A 17,089-nucleotide genomic window follows, 5' to 3' on the forward strand; every position below is an offset into this window, starting at 1 on the left:
AGTTTCAATTTGACAAGAAAATGTCCATAAGCACAATCATCGATATCAAGGACCTGGTGTAATGATCTGTCTTCCTTCACTAGGCACTGCTCTTGCACTTGGGGGATTCTTGTTGTCCTATTAGGAAATGTAGCAGAACTCCTCAGGATAGGAATTCAATATTCTTTCGGTTATTGTGTGAATCTCCACCTGCTGAGACAATGACCCATTTACTCTTGCATATATCCATATGCCTTAGAGGCATGGTTCAAGCAATGTGCCATTGAGCCTTGAATTTTAGCAGAGTTGCAACACTTACTCTCCAGTTCCTTGGACTCACACAGGACAACTAACAAGGAGAAGATGATGAACAGCACCCATCCCAAGGAACAGAGAGCGTCGCCCACTATAAGCAAGGCACTTCTATCCATCTGCCCCATGGGATCTAAACCCCTCTCAGTTAAAAAAAGAGTGGGCAACACCATCCCAAAATCTTCAAGACTGAGAAATCAACAATGGTCTAGAGTAGACTTGTTATTATTATTCTAGTATAGATTTATTATTCTAGCAATGAAAGAACTCTTATCATTGATATTAAGGCAGTAGCTACCATAGATTCTTAGGAATGTGAGAGGAAAGAAAAGGTATAATATGGGGACATTTTGGGGCCATTGGAATTGTCCTGCATGGCATTGCAGTCATGGACACAGACCATTGTATATTTTGTCATAACCTACAAATTTGTGCTGCACAGAGTGAAAGCTTTAATGTAAACTGTAATCCCTAATTAGTAGCAATGCTTCAGTATGTGTTCATCAATTGTAACAAATGTACTACACTGATATGGGATGTTGTTGATCTGGGAAAGGGTGGGTGGTAGAGGGAGTGGGCAGATGGGAATCCCTTATATTTTTTGTGTAACATTTATGTAATCTAAAGTCTCTTTAAAATAAAAAATAATTTTAAAAATAAATAAAGACCTATGGACGCCTGCAATGCTGAGAAGGAAATTTACAGCCCTCAAGACTTACATTAAAAAAGAAGAAAGTGCTAAAATTGGAGATCTAACTGCACACCTGGAGAAAAAAGAAAAAGGAGAGCAAAATAATCACAAACTAAGCCAAAGGAAAGAAAGAGAAGAGATATGAGCAGAAATTAATGAAATTGAGAACAACAACAACAAAAAACAACAGAATCAACAAAGCCAAAAGTTGGTTTTTTGAGAAGATCAACAAAAACAACAAATCCTTAGCTAGATGGACAGAAAAAAAGTGATATCCAAATAAATAAAATCAGATATGAGAGAGAGGACTTTATCACTGACTCTATAGAAACAAGAGAAATCATAAAAAGATACTATGAACAAATATATGCCAAAAAGCTAGACAATGTAGAGAAGATGGACAAATACCTAGAAATACATGAACCAACTACAATGAACCTAGAACTAGAAAACCTCAACAAAACTAGCACAAGTGAAGAGATTGACACAGTCATCAAAAACTTCCCAAAGGTGAAAAACCAGGACCAGATGGCCTCACAGGTGAATTTTACCATCATTTAAAGACGATCTCACACCAATCTTACTGAAGCGCTAACAAAAAATTGAACAGGAAAGAAAGCTACAAAACTCATTCTATGAAACCAACATAGCTGTAACACCCAGAACAGATAAAGATACTACAAAAATAAAGAAATCACGGACCAATATCTCTAATGAATATTGAGTAAAAATCCCAAACAAAAAACTTGCAAATAGAATAAAAAAGCACATAAAATACATTATACACTATGATCAAGTGGCTTTTAGCCCAGGTGTGCAAGTGTGGTTCAACACAAAAAAATCAATTAGTGTAATAAAGCAAATTGCTAAATTGAAGAAGAAAAATCACATGATCCTCTTGATTAATGCAGAAAAGGCATTTGACAAAATATAGTACGCTTCCTTGATAAAAAAAAAACACTCCAAAAATAAGCATAGAAGAAAGCTTTTTTAATATGGTAAAGTCCATATAAGAAAAACCTACAGTGAGCATTGCATTCAATGGTGAAAGACTTAAAGCTTTCCCAATGAGATCAGGAACAAAACAAGGATACCCACTGTCACCATTGTTATTTAATATTGTGCTAGAATTTCTAGCTAGAGCAATTAGGATAGATAAAGAAATAGAAGGTACCCAAATAGGAAAGGAAGAAATAAAACTTTCACTATTCACTGAGGATATGATCCTATATGTAGAATGTCCTGAAATATCCACAACAAAGCTACTACAACTAATAGATGAGTCCAACGAATTGGGATACAAGATTAATGTGCAAAAATCAGTAGAGTTCCTATACACTACTGATGTGTAATCTGAGGAGGAAATCAGGAAAAAAATCAATTTTTAATAGCAACTAATGCAATCAAATGTTTAGGATTAAATGTAACCAAGGACATAAAGGACCTGTTTTCAGGAAACTACAAAACATTGCTAGAGAAATTGAAGAAGACTTAAATGGAAGGACATTCCATGTTCATCGATCAGAAGTCTGAATATTGTTTAGATGTCAATTCTGCCCAAAATGATTTACAGATTCAAAGCAATATCAATAAAAGTCCCAATGAACTTTTCTGTAGAAATTGAAAAACCAATTATTAAATTTATTTAGAAGGGTAAGAGGCCCTGAAAAGTGAAAATGGTTTTTAAATGAATGAAGTTCGAGATCACTCACTTCCAGACTTTAAAGCATTACTTAGCTACAGTTGTAAAAACAACATGATACCGGCATAAAGACAGACATATTAACCAATGGCCCAAATCAAGAATTCAGAAATAGACCCTTACATCTACAGTCAAGTGATTTTTGACAAAGCAGTCAAGCCCTTCCCACTGGGCCAGGACAGTCTATTCCACAAATAGTGCTGGGAGAATTGGATAGCTATATACAAAAGAAAGAAGACCCCTATCTTACACCTTATATAAGTTAACTCAAAATGGATCAAGGACCTAAATATAAAAGAAACAACTATAAAAATCCTATAAGGAAATGTAGGAAAATATCTTCAAATCTTGCAGTAGGCAGTAGTTTCATAAACCTTACACCCAAAGCATGAGCAACAAAAGAAAAAAATAGACAAATGGTGGACCTCCGCAAAATTAAACCCTTTTCACCTCAATGGATTTTGCCAACAGGGTGATGAGGCTGCTGACTCAATGGGAGAAAATATTTGCAGTCATATATCCAATAACTTTTTAATATCCATGATATAAAAAGAGATCATAAAACTCAACAATAAAAAGACAAACTACCTGCTTAAAAATTAGGCAAGACTTGAAAAGACCAATGTCCAAAGAGGAAATACAAATGGTGAAGAAACACATGAAAAAATGATCAACATCACTGGTGATTAGGCAAATGCAAATCAAAACTACAATGAGATATTATTTCATACCTATTAGACTGGCTTACTATTAAAAAGTCAGAAAACTGTAAGTTTTGCAGAGGATGTGGAAAGATAGAAATGCTTATTCACTGTTGGTGGGAATGTTGAACGGTACAGCCACTGTGGAGGACTGTTTAGCAATTCCTAAGGAATTGACTTGTGATATGACCCAGGAATACCATTACTAGGTATATACACAGAGTAACTGAGGAGGGACGTGAACATACATCTGCACACCAATGTTCATAGTAGCACTATTCATGATTGCTGAAAGTTGAAAACAGTGCAGGTGCCCATCAACTGATGAATAGATTAAAAAATTGGGGTGTACACACGTGATAGAATATTAAGTAGCGTTAAGAAGAAATGAATTCATGAAACATATGGCAACATGAGTGAACATGGAGGACATTACATTGAGGGAAGCAAGCGAGACACAAAAGGACAAATACTGCATGATTGCATTATTATGAACTAAATATATTGTATAAACTCATGGAGTTAATAATTAGAAGGTAGGTCAGGAGAAAAATAGTAGGAGGGTAGTGAATGGAAAGCTGATGATTAATCTGTACAAATTGGTTTACGAGGTTCTAAGTCTTTGGAAATGATGAGAGCACATCATGGGGTTTGTGACTAGCATAGCTATTATATGGGTATGAGTGGCTAAAAGAGAAATTCTAAGGACAGTTTAAAACTGGAAGGAAGCTAAAAACTGACCTGGGACTGTATAACATAGTGAAACCTCATGTAAAATATGAATATGTGTGATATTTCCTATATAAGTCTGAGTTTACAAAATATAAATACAAACAAACTAGAGAGAAGGAAACAGAACAACAGCTATGTATGGCAAGAGAAGCATAGAGAGATTCAGAGGTGATGAGTTTTATCTTATTGGTTGGGTTTTGTTTATTATTATTATAATTGGAATAATGAAAGTGCTCTAAGAATTACTGAAGTGCTGAATGCTCAAATATGTGATTACACCAAATACCACTGACTTTATACTTTGGATGGATTTATGCTTTATTAATATGTACTGAATAAAATTGATTTGTTCTTTAAAAAAAACAGCTGTCTCTAGGTTTGGAAAGATTGACCAAATTAAAGAGATGATTTTTAAGTAATGAATATTGAAAACATCACTGAATATATATGCTCTTGGAGGATGACTCTATATAAATGTACTTGAGTTCCTTCACTGAAAGGCAAGATTTGTGTCTTATTCAACTTGTATCTTCAAAATACTATAGAGAGTAAATTAATATTTTTAACTTTTGAATGAATTTTCCACAGACTCTTTTTAAGTAATTGAATGCACTGACTCAAGGTCTATTGTATGCATTAATAAATGTGCCGTCCTATAAAATATGTTATGGGGGAGCAGTTGTAGCTCAAGTGGGTGAGTGCCTGTTTCCTACATATGAGGTACCAGTTCAATCCCTGGCCAGCACCTCCAAAACAATTAAGTTAGGTTTTTACAATTCTTCCTATCATAACCAAGTTAATAGTGGTGACTGTTTCAGAATAAACTTTAAAACAAAAATTTCATACTGGAACAATTCTTTCTTAAGAGTTGATGGTTGATGCTGCCTCTTATGAGGTTCTTTAACCTAAAGTAGGAACCTGTGATTGTGCAGTTTTTGCAACACAGTTTTATAGGAGGAGGGCTCAAGACACATCAGATGTAAATTATACATTACAAATAACTGTTTCTGATCTTTTAAAACTCTTAATAAAAAAAATCATCCCAGATCTGTTTAGAGATACAGGACATGCGAATTTTGAAAAATAAGCTGTGTTGTCCCTACCCTTGCTAGAATATTTCCAAATGAGATATCCCACCACTCTGTGTCCAAGAGCCACGTACTTCCCAGCGTCTAATTTCAAAGCCCCACCAGACTCCAGGGTAAACAGTTTGAATTTCAAACCTAAATTTCTAAGTCCTGTGTCTGTGAAAATCCCCTACAGCTCATACATCAACTCTTCTACTTAATGAATTTAAAATTTGTAATCAGGCTATGACCTGAGGGAATAGTCTCTTGTATTGCTCAGCTCTGCCAGCTCCACCTGCTCCACCAGGTAATCTAGCTTCTCTTCTGCTAGAATATAGCTGAAAATCACTTCATGATATTCTTTGCCCAGTATGTTGAATCACAAAGGCAGCATTATGAAGAGAATCCTTTGTGACTGGGTCTCGATTTTAAGAAAGAAATCTCTCACTTGCCTCTTTTCAGAATTTGAATGTTTTCTTAAAGTATTTTGAGACTACCCAAGAATGACAGGACCAAAACAGATTTTGGATCAAAAGTATCTTTAAACTTCATCTGGGATATTCTATTTGTCATCCCTTGTTGTGTTGGCAAATTGGAAACTTAATATTGGTACTTTCTATAATAAAGCTAAGAAATACAGCCTGACCAAGATGACTTCTTATACCATAGTAAAATCAGAGCCAAAAGGTGACTTTTGTGCCAGAAAAATGTCAGTGCTCTATAGTTTCTCCAAAGGTTCCTCTCTTTCCTACCTGGAGATATTTAGGGTCTGATTTCTCTCCTCATCTAGTCTTTAATTCTTGGTATTCTGTGGAAAATTATTTTACCTTGAGTTGTCTCATTACCCTTTCTTAGTTCTGAAGACTGATTTCCAGATACTGATGGTTTTATGGAATTTTTCCCTTCTGTGAGTCTCTTGTCTTCAGTTGCTCTTAGCATTTACTAAACGAATCCTCTCTAGGCTATTTAAGTACTGTTGAACGCATACGCTCTGTGAAATCTGCCTTGATGTGGGCAGTTAAGACTAAGAGGTGGAAGGTACCTAGTCTCTGAAGGAATGGAGAAAGCACAGTACACTGTCAACCAAGAAATAACAAACTAACCTACAAGGCAACAAAGACATTTAATTGGGGTCTTAGAATTGCAATTTTGGGGGAACAGATACAGGTAGAAGCCCAAAACTTATCCTGTCTTGGTATTTTCAGGCAAGGGGGATTTTAAAGGAAAAGAAGTTTGGACAAGTTGTTTGTAGTTGGTAGATATTTGGAGTACTCTAATTGTCCTTCACGTTGGATAGTTACTGAGTTCTTTATCATATAATTTCTTTTATGGCCCAGAAGTCCTCAGGGTTTTGAGGAGCATTGGTGCTTGAGGCTTTGCAGTCTTTGGCAGTTCTTGTTGAGACCTGCATTAGAGTAAATTCCAGAGAGACCGCCGACTCCATTTTAAATCTCTTAGTTATAGTAACTATTTTGTTTTATTTTGTTTCTTTTAACAATACCCAGAGTAGTGGGTGAGATTTAGTGACATAGGATTTCCCTCCTAGTCTAGATCTTAAATGAATGTGCTAGAGATTCTGTACTTTTCTGGTATTACATCCCATCCCATCAAATCTGGTCACCAAAAATATTAGTGGTAAAAGAAGAGAAGAAAGCAGGACCCATATAAATTTCTAAGGAAAATCCTGAGGTAAGTGAACTTTAACTTCCCCAAGCCCACAGACCTCAAGCTCTGTGGCCCCTCACTCCATCTTAGGTGCCTCGGGTTCCCCCAAAGTCTTAATACTTTTCTGAGTTTCTTTTTTTCCCTTTATGAGTTACCAAGTCCGATTATGTCTTCCAGCACTAGACCTGTCTCATTCTATTTTCATCATTGTACCTATCCAGCCATGTATACAGTTAACTAACATTATTTTGTGACTACATTAAACAGATAAATTGTGAGTCATTTTTCCTTAGACTGCTCTCACTAATATATCTCTTTACAAGTGGTGTATGATCACTAGATATAAAGAAGTTAATATTTCATAATGAAATTAATGTGCTGCGCTTCTCACAATTGACTGAATTTTAAAGTTAGGCACATATTTAAAGAGTTGTGAGTTAAGAGTAATGTAAATTTCAGTCATTAGCCATAGAATGGAAGATGATTCTTTTGTGACTATTCTTAAACTGACCCAGAAAATTCAATCTCTTGCTCCTCTTCTCTTCAAAATGATGTCTGACATTGACACTCAGGATAACTAAATGTAACCTGTTTGAGAAATTCTCAAACACAGCTACCCAAGCAATTTGGCCAAATGCACACCTTATTAAGATCAATCTGGGCTCCGCATTCTTTTCCTCTACTCTTCTCCATGTAGCAAACTTCCCTTCTCTTCACCTTTTCTGAATTTCAAAATAGGCAGTCAACGTGAATTGAAGCCACTGTGTTTCCTCTTGTAAGGTAAGTAATTTGAAATTGGGCTTGTCTTTTCACTGCAAGGTTGAAATGAAACTCTGTCTTTACTTGGTCACAGTCTGAGGGTCTATGTTGAGGATGAGGATGAGTAGATCATGGAACCCCACAAATCGGGTCTCCCCTTGCCTTACTGATGGCTTCTTTGCCTTTTAGCAGGGGAGAGTGTCTAAAATATCAGATTTCTTAATTCACAGCTTTTCAGAGAAACTTTAGAGGCACTGGAATTTTCTCCAGCTGATTACTGTGATCAAAAATGGGTCATTTTCAGGATCAAAAATGGGTCGTAGATGTACTGGAGTTTTCTCCAGCTGATTACTGTGATCAGTAATTGTTAGAGAATATATTGAAAAACAGGAGCTGGTATCTTGAAAAAATCAGAGCAAATTCCATAGGCTGAGAAATTTTCAGTTAAAGTGAACTGATTAACTTCAGTAGGTTATTTTACTATTGAAAATATGGAAAAATTGTTTACTTAAACAGAGTTTAACATCTCAAGACAAGAAAATTGGATTGTTACATCTGGTCATTCATCTAAAAGCAGAATTGGATTTATTTTGGCCACTTTGCATAAAATTACTCACAAGACCAAATTGAAAGGTAACTTGAATTTGGATCTGCTAGGGTTTGTATCATGGAAACTTGCCTAAATTCTAAGGAGGAAAGTGGGGAAAACCAGGAAGAACACATACAGAGTTACAGGCTGGCTCAGTGGGAATAAAAATTGTTATGGTGAGAACGTCTGACTCTGTATTATCAGGTATAAATTGGAGGATTCAGGGATGATTCAGAATTCAGTTGGCAGGACAAACTTACTGTAAAAAAAGTGCATGTCGGAAAAGAAGCCTAATGAAGCAATAGAGTCTGGGTGTATAATGATGGGTCAGGTTTCAAGTTGGGAATGAAAAAGGGTAACTATTAAGGGAATTCCCCCACATGTGAGGTTTGAAGTCATTTAAGTCATGATTGGATAGCAGAAGATTTCAGCAGAGGATCAGCTGAAGTAAATGCAGAGTGACAAGGAAATGGAAAACAGCCCAGTGTATCAAACAACGAATATGTCATGTAAACAGTAAGAACATGACACATAAAGCATGTGATAGTTAAGTAGTATTGCACCATGGAAAGTTTTCCAAGGGGCATAAAAACTGGGACTGAGGAAAGTAGACACTTAGACCTGCTTATCCAGGAAGTGTGCCAAATGCAAAGTTGACTATTGCAGGATAAAAGCTGGGGCCTGTTCAAGGAGATGGAATTAATTAGTTATGAACTAACCTGAGAAAGTATGCCATTTGTACTAGAAGAGTGCAAGGGGAAAAATCAGAAATGAGTGGATTCTGGGTTCAGGAGGTATGCAGCAAGCTATTCGTTTAGGGAAATATTCCAGGGAGGGAAGGAATTTTAAAAAAAAAAAAAAAAACCATGAAGAAAATGAGCTGGCCAAGGAGAGATCCGTATACATACAATGAAAAAGGAACTGAGTGGCGCGAACGTAGGTGAATACTTCACCCCTGATTCTGTATTTATTACAGAGGAGCATCTTCTCTAATGGCCTTGGGGAACCACAGCACCGTCACAGAGTTCATTTTCCTCAGGCTGTCTGACAACCCCCACGTTGAGGCTCTACTCTTTGTGCTGTTCCTGGCCATCTACCTCCTGACCCTGACGGGGAACCTGATGCTGCTGCTCGTGATCAAGTCTGATCCTCACCTCCATGCCCCCATGTACTTCTTCCTGAGTCACCTCTCCTTCCTGGACCTCTGTTACTGCTCAGTCACTGAGCCCAATATGCTGAAGAACCTCCTTTCTCAGGACAAATCAATCTCGGTAGAGGGCTGCCTGGCTCAGGTCTTCTTTGTGTTTGCCACTGCTGGGACAGAAGTTTGCCTGCTCGCGGCCATGGCCTATGACCGCTATGCAGCCATCTGCCACCCCCTGCTCTACGGCCAGGTGATGGTTGAGCAGTTGTGCGAGGGTCTGGTGTGGGCCTCCTGGGGCCTGGCTTTTCTGGATGCTCTCATCAACACCCTCCTGGCTGGGGATCTGGACTTCTGTGAGGTTCGTATTATGTCTCACTTCAGCTGTGAGCTTCCCTCTCTCTTTCCTCTGTCCTGCTCTGATGTCTCCACCAACTTTGCAGTCCTGATCTGCTCTGCCCTCCTTCATGCCTCTGCAACACTCCTCCTCATCTTCTTCTCTTACACCCGCATCGTCTCCACCATCCTGAGCATCAGCTCCACAACAGGGAGGAGCAAGGCCTTCTCCACCTGCTCCTCCCACCTCACTACAGTGATCTTGTTCTATGGCTCTGCTTTTCTTCGTTATTACATGCCAACATCAGGGACCCCAGCGGAATTTGTTTTTTCCATACAGTACAGTGTGGTCACTCCTCTGGTGAATCCCCTTGTCTACAGCTTGAAGAACAAGTGGTAAAAGCAGCTCTGAAAAGAATGTTGCAAAAAGGTTTACATAATTTCGGATAGCAGAGAATGGGCAGAGGATTATTGGGGCACAAGGCCGAATTACATCAAGATAGTTGAGTAACAGACTTTAAGCAAAGTTTGCTTTGCTCATGGAAGACAGGACAAAATACCTTGTAAGAACTCTTTCCTTTGAAACATGCTCAAGTAAATGCCGAAAGCTCTTTGCTTATACTTAATTTCTTCAGGGACGTAACAATACATCAGGTAATTATAATTCAGAAAATGTGATTGCAGACTTATTCTCCCTTTTATCTGTGAAATTCTCATTATATTTAGCACTGAGAGTATTGCCTATGACCTGATTCTTAATTGGATCCAAAGCTGATCTGAGATTTAGGGGACAAGGTTTGCTAGAAATAAAAAAGTCAGAACCTCTGACTATGAGGAGACATAATTTGAGACTCAGACATTTGGAGCTTGACTCAAAGAGGCCGGGGAAAATGTAGAAGGAGCTGAGAATGGCTGAGAGAGGCAGTCACCTGTTAGGGTAAAGCCAAGACTCAGAATCATTTCATATACTCTGTCTCTACTGGCACCTCCACCTGGAAGATGGCAAAGGGGAAGTCAGCAACCCGCTTGTGCCTGGGGTCACCTCTGTTGGGACTGAGGAGGAGGTGCTAGGGCCAGCTGAGGGTACTGTCGGCTGGTGCTTGGCTGCTGAAGACATATTGCCTAGGCTATGCCAGAACCAGATTAGTTACTTCTTTTCTTTCCCCTCCCTGTTTTTGTTTTCTTTTTGTGTTTTTTTTTTTTTTTTTTTTAATACTTAGCCGCTGGATATGAACAGAAGCCAGCTGGCAAGGGTATGTTCTCTTCAGGCACCTAGTCTAAGCAATATAAAGCTAACCACACAGAAAGCGCTTGTGGTCAATGGTCAACAGAAAACTAACTGGCCTAAAAGATAATCACGGATGTATGACCCTCCTCAAGCAAGAAAAAAGATTGGTAAAGATAAGACCAGGCATGAGAAAAGGGGACAGAAGGGAGAATGGCAGGAATAAGAGAAAATTAAGAAAATCAAGAAAGGAGAAGAATTCAGTGAGGGTTGAAGAGTGAGAAAGAGTAACACATTGGCAAAATAGGAATTGGAAACCCCAATTCTCTATATGCACTGGAATCTCCATGAATGTAGAGGGGAGATGGAAGTAGATACGATTCCTCAAACCCTGTGCTAAGGCAAAATGTTTGGCTGTCATAGCCAGTGGTCTTTCTTCAAATTGAAATCTCAGTACTTTCCAAGCAGCCTTGAGAAAGAGGCCCACTTCTGTGGTCCTCACACTCATGAGTATATGTTGCCACAAGGCAGTGCCCTCTGCAGACCTCTCCCAAATTTGGGAGATGCTCTAAATTCACCTAAATTCTTTTCCTCAAGGAGATTTGGATTAAAACAATTTTACTCTTAATCTAGGTTCACTGAAAATCTTCGCCAGCTAATTTCACAATTTCATGTCCAATAGGCCCGTTTTAGGTCTTTTTCACACTTTTCCTTAATTTGTGTCCATTTTCTGTTTCATCTACTTTGAGAATATCAAGGGTTTTCAACTAATCCCCTTTCTAAAGATTTGAGTTTTTTTGTCTCATAAAATTATGAGTTGGCAAATTATCTGCTCTAATTCATTCCAATAAGATGTGAAGAATTCCCTAGAAAGAATTACGGCTTAAAAAGAAGTTAAAAATCTAAATCAATAATTTTTCCATTCTTAGACAATGTTACATCCAGTAGTTAGAGATGTAGTATAAAAACAAAAATTTTGTTATAATTAATTTCTATTATATTTGAATTATTATTAATATTTATAAAGATTTGTTGCTATGCCACTTATTTTTTATAATTGATCATAATAAATCTATCCTGGCCTTGCACTCTCTTTTAAAATTTGTAATTCCTTTCAATCTATTTTTCTAATTGTTTTACAATTTTACCATAAAGGACTTTTTAACAGTGGAAAAAAAAGCCTTTGATTATGTACTTTGGATAGATTATATGGTATATAAATATATCTCAAAAAACTACTTAATAAACATATAAACAATTGTACAAGAATAGGCAGAGAGAGCAGCTGCATACAGCAAAGGGAACAGATTGAGAGGTGAGGAATTTTCTTGTTTATCTGGTTTATTGTTATTATTATTACTGAAATAATTAAAATGCTTTAATAATGATTGAAATGATGAACACACAACTACATGATTATACCAAATACCATTGAATCTACATTGTGGATAAATTGTATGTTTATTAATATGTATCAATAAAATTGATTTGTTGCAAAAAATTTTTTTAAAAAGTGGGAGTAGCCCAGTGGTTGAGCATCTGCTTCCCATGTGCTAGATTCTGGTTCAATCCCTGGTACCTCCTCAAAGGCATTATTTAAATAAATGTTTATGAAATATTCAATTCTTAATATGTTATTCACCAAAGTTAAGGGTACTTGCTTTATTTTTGCTAATTTCAAATTTGCATGCCTTTTTACACTGTGGGTACAGGAAGCAATTCAGCATGTGGTAAAAATTTGTTCTTCATTCCCAACCATAACAATGAAAATATGTAATAAATATTGCTAGTGTTTTAAGTTCCATTTTGCTTTATCTTTAACTACTTTAATTTTTAAAGCAATATTGGTTTCTGTACCATACTAAGCAATATTCACCTATGCCTAATCTCTAAAAGCTTTTCAACTTAAAATTTTGAATTAAAAAGTTCACCTCATAATGAAAATTACTGCTAATATTTTCTCCATTTTTAAAAATTTGAAGTATCTATAATGTACATCCTTACAAAAATAATTACAATCATATTTATCTACAATATTATCCAGCATTTTTACTTATGAATAAATATATATGTTTCAAAACACAATTTTAAAGTATATCTTTATTATATTTCACTAACTATGTAGGCCATTCCTTATTTAATAACTCCCCTAATGTCAAATGTTTTTCTATAGACCTATGTTATCCAGCAGGCAAGTGTTCAAAATATTTAAGGTCAGCAGTTCTGTCCTCCTTTCCCTCCTGCTTTCCTCCATTTCTTTTTTTCTTCCATCCTCCTTTTAAGTATTTTTTTCTCCCCCTTTAGGACCTTATGTCACAGAATTAAATTAATCATAATTTCATTTATCATTGATCTATACATATACATCTTTCATTTTATTTTACCTTTTAAAGAAATGTTTGTTTTCTTGTTTTTAATAATATTATAATCTCTCTGTGATCCCACCAGTTGACCTAAAAACTAAAATACTGCTCATAAGATACATCTGTCTTGGGCTTCTCCCCCATTCCAAACAATACTGTTTGCAAATATTTGACTTATTTTGACACTATAAATAGGCACTAATTATGTATTAGTAAAAATTGGACATTGTGTAAATTTAATCTTTTTATGTATTAACCATTTTTTCATACATTCTTTTGGGATTATTTCCCTTATTCCTCAATACAGTCTTTAGAAATTCTTTTAGAATATGTAACAAGAATATGTAAAATTTTTCAGCTTTTGTTTATTTGTGAATATCTTTGTATATCTTTATATCTTTATACTCTGGTCCTATACATAATTTTAAGAGGACAATTTTTTTCCTTAATATTTCGAAGTATGATTTCTTGTTCTGTCTTCTGTTGTTGCTCTTGACTATTTGGTTCTCATTCCGACAATCATCAAGGGACCATCTCTCCTCTGTCTTGTTGCTTTAAGGAACTTATCTTAGTCTATGATGGTAAGCACCTTCTGAAGTTCTTCAGCTTTTCCTTCATTACTCACCTGATTATAAAAGACAAACATTAAAATTTCACTATTATAAATAATACTGGTAAACATTTTAGACTTTTCTGTAATTTGTAAATCTTCTAGACAGGAATTAATATGGCAATGAGTCTGAAAACCATTAAGACAACTTGAAAACGTTTTCCAAAAACAGCGAACCGTGTGGCCTGCAGGGGGCGCTGCTGGACATCTGCGTGGAGCAGGGCAAGAGCTGCCACAGCGTGGGCCAGCTGGCCCTCGACCCCAGCCTGGTGACCACCGTACAGCTGACCCTCGTGCTGTGCCTGGACTCTTGCCTCTGACCCGAGATCCAGGGGCTGTTTAGCTCGACCAACTCGCCCTTCATCCCTGGCGTCAGCCAGTCCCTGACACTGAGTACAGGCTTCCAAGTCATCAAGAAGAAACTGTAACGAACTATAGAAATGACCCCTGAAAGGTCAAAGAAGAAAACACAGCAAATACACACAGAGAACAGACAACTGGGGCGGGGCGGGAGGAAGGGGAGAAATAAATAAATAAATCTTAAAAAAAAAAAAAGAAGAAACTGTATAGCTCGGAGCAGCTGCTCATAGAGGAGTGTTGAACCTCTCCTAGAAGGGGGTGGGGGTGACACCTCCCCATGGCAGGAACAACTGAATTTTGAGGTAGACAGTCAGGAGTTGAGGGACTGCTGCCTGTCGTTAGAAAACTGACAGCAGCCACCTGAGGAGAGGAAGGCCAAGGTGGGGGAACAGTGCATCCCATGATGCTTACTGAGGTGTGTGCAGGTGGTTCCCTTTTGAGGGCACAGGCCCTTCAGTACTGTAGCAAGAAACAAAGGCTTAGGAGCCAGCCAGGCTTCTGGCTGGATGTGTAGCATGTACCTTATTATTTCACAAATTACACTGTAATAGCTATCTATGAATTGTCTTGTATCTCCCATACTCATTAATTTTTATTTTATTTGTTGTGGCAGTTTGATATGGTTATGAATTTCAAAAATAGATACTAGATTATGTTTGTAACCTGGTCTGTACCTGAGCCTGATTGAGTTATGATTGGGGCTTTGATTGGGCCATAACATCAGAGCATTGAGTCCTCACCCTTGGGGGGTGGAGACTCACAGATAAAAGGCGTGGCAAAGGACAGAGTGAAGGGTTTCTGATGTTGGAGTTTGATGCTGAATTATTAAGCTGGAACCCCAGGAAGTAAGCACACAGAGGTAAGAGAAGCAAGCCCGGGGAAGGGAGGACCTGAGAAAGGAGAAGAACACAGAGGAACAGAGATGGCTCCTTAGACCTGGCAGAAGCCACAGGGAGAGAAAGAGAGTCATTTGCCTCACAGTCTACAGCTGACCTTTTGAAGAAAATAGAAGACCTGAGCCCAGAACAAAGCAGGACCTGCGAAGAGAGGAACCCTGGAAACCTGAACACTGGCAGGTATCAGCAGCCATCTTGCTCAAACATGTGAAAAGAGGCTATGAGGGAAGTAACTTTTTTTTTTTTTTTTTTTTATGGTTTGAAACAGAAATTTATTCTCAGAATATGCACAAAAGCTCAGGTGAGGTTATGGAGGGAGGCTTCCCTCCCTTCCTCCTCTCTGAACACAGTTGAAGGAAACATGCAATCACAAACAATGATCAACTCTAAAGACAAAAGGTTTGGTCCAAAAAAACTCAACATAATTAATCCAATTACTGTGAACATCTTCACTGAGTAGGATTAAGATATTGCAGGTGTAGTGTTTCCACAGGCTGGCTCTTCAGTGCACCAGAGGGGCCTGCTTGAGGGAGATGAGGACTGAGCGCATGCGGAAGACGTCTTTGGCCTGCTTGCTGGACTTGGGGTTAAAGTCACACAGCCGGGCCACCCGCTCCCACTCAGTGCCTGGAGAAGATTCATCAATGTCGTTTACAAAGGCTTCCTCTGCTGCCCTGTTGTTTGCTTTTGTTTTTTGTAGCTGCTCGTCCTGCCGTGCATACCACTCTTCTAGCTCCTTTATTGCTTTTTCTTTCCACTCTGCTTCTTGCTTCCGAGAATTGGCATCAAGGGCTTCCAAGCGTTCCATTTGCTCTTCTCTCCATTTACGAATACTTTCAGGCTCTGACTGCAATCGATCCACTTGTGAAATAGCTGCATAACTGTCTGTTGGACCATTGCTCTCCTGGTAGTATTCGCCATTCATCACTCCATCAACAGCATCCGGAACCCCCGGCGGCTCGCCGTGTGGCTGGGGCCCAGGGGCGCCGCCGTCCAGGATGGCGAAGGCCTCATCATTCTCGATGCCCGCAATCTCGCTCTCCTGCTGTGCCAAGAAGGCCGCAGCCGGATCTTCTTCACCCGCGCCGGCCACTCACTTCCCCAGCGCAGGACCGCCTAGGGCGCCTGCGGGGGAGCCGAACGGATCTACCTCTGCCATGGTAGGTAATTTAACGGCACGGACACTGACGCTGCTTTTTTTTTTTTTTTTTTTTTTTTCTAATAATTTATTCTTCACCATAAGATGTGCACGTTTCCATTCTTTAAAAGGCCCCTGCCCGCCCCTCCCCGCCCGCCCCCCGCCCGCCCCCCGCCCGCCCCCCGCGGGGCTGGGTGCCCCCAGGCCGAGGTTTGCGGGCCAGGACAGGCTCTGGCCAGGCTGGCCACCTTCGCCCCGCCTGCGGGCCTCTAGCCTCGCCACACCCCTCTTGTGGCCCCCGGGCCCCTGCGGCTCCTCCTTCAATACGCGGGAACCAGGGCGAGAGTCTTCCACGTGCCCGGTGGCGTCTTGTATCTGTAAGCTCCTACCCCAAATAAATATCCTTTATAAAAACCAATGAATTTCTGATATTTTGCATCAGTACCCCTTTCACTGACTAATATACTTGTCTTAAACAATTACAGTATTGTGACAATGAAAAATATATCTTTGCAGATTTAATTCTCCTTCATTTATTTGAGAATCTGAATATTTTGTTTTCTACTAAGCATAATTTGTTCTTCTTATGAGTCCTAATTGCATTCTTTATGCAAGGGGTTTGACTCATTCTTCATCTATTTAGCTAATAAAATTTAATTATTTTCTTATAAATTTGATAGAATTCTTTATATAATAAAGACATTAACAATGATATCTATATTGTTTGTGCTAATTTTTATGAATATGTAATTTTTTTCTTAATTTTTGTGATTTATTTTCTTTGAAATTATTCCTTTACTTTGTAAACAGTTTTCCAATAAGA

At 38.3% G+C, this 17,089-nt stretch overlaps 1 protein-coding gene and 1 pseudogene across 1 annotated transcript; one reads left to right on the plus strand and one right to left on the minus strand.

Moving 5' to 3' along the window:
- Positions 1–9,189: 9,189 nt before the first annotated feature.
- On the plus strand, positions 9,190–10,074 carry LOC131280785 (olfactory receptor 8S1-like). Its single transcript, XM_058309271.1, has one exon. The coding sequence runs from the start codon at positions 9,190–9,192 to the stop codon at positions 10,072–10,074; it is 885 nt and encodes a 294-aa protein (XP_058165254.1).
- A 5,312-nt stretch (positions 10,075–15,386) lies between these two features.
- Positions 15,387–16,315, minus strand: LOC131280729 (clathrin light chain A pseudogene; annotated as a pseudogene).
- Between the last annotated feature and the right edge of the window lie 774 nt (positions 16,316–17,089).

Source organism: Dasypus novemcinctus, chromosome 12, assembly GCF_030445035.2.
Source record: "Dasypus novemcinctus isolate mDasNov1 chromosome 12, mDasNov1.1.hap2, whole genome shotgun sequence".
In the NCBI taxonomy this organism is placed as follows: Eukaryota; Metazoa; Chordata; class Mammalia; order Cingulata; family Dasypodidae; genus Dasypus; species Dasypus novemcinctus.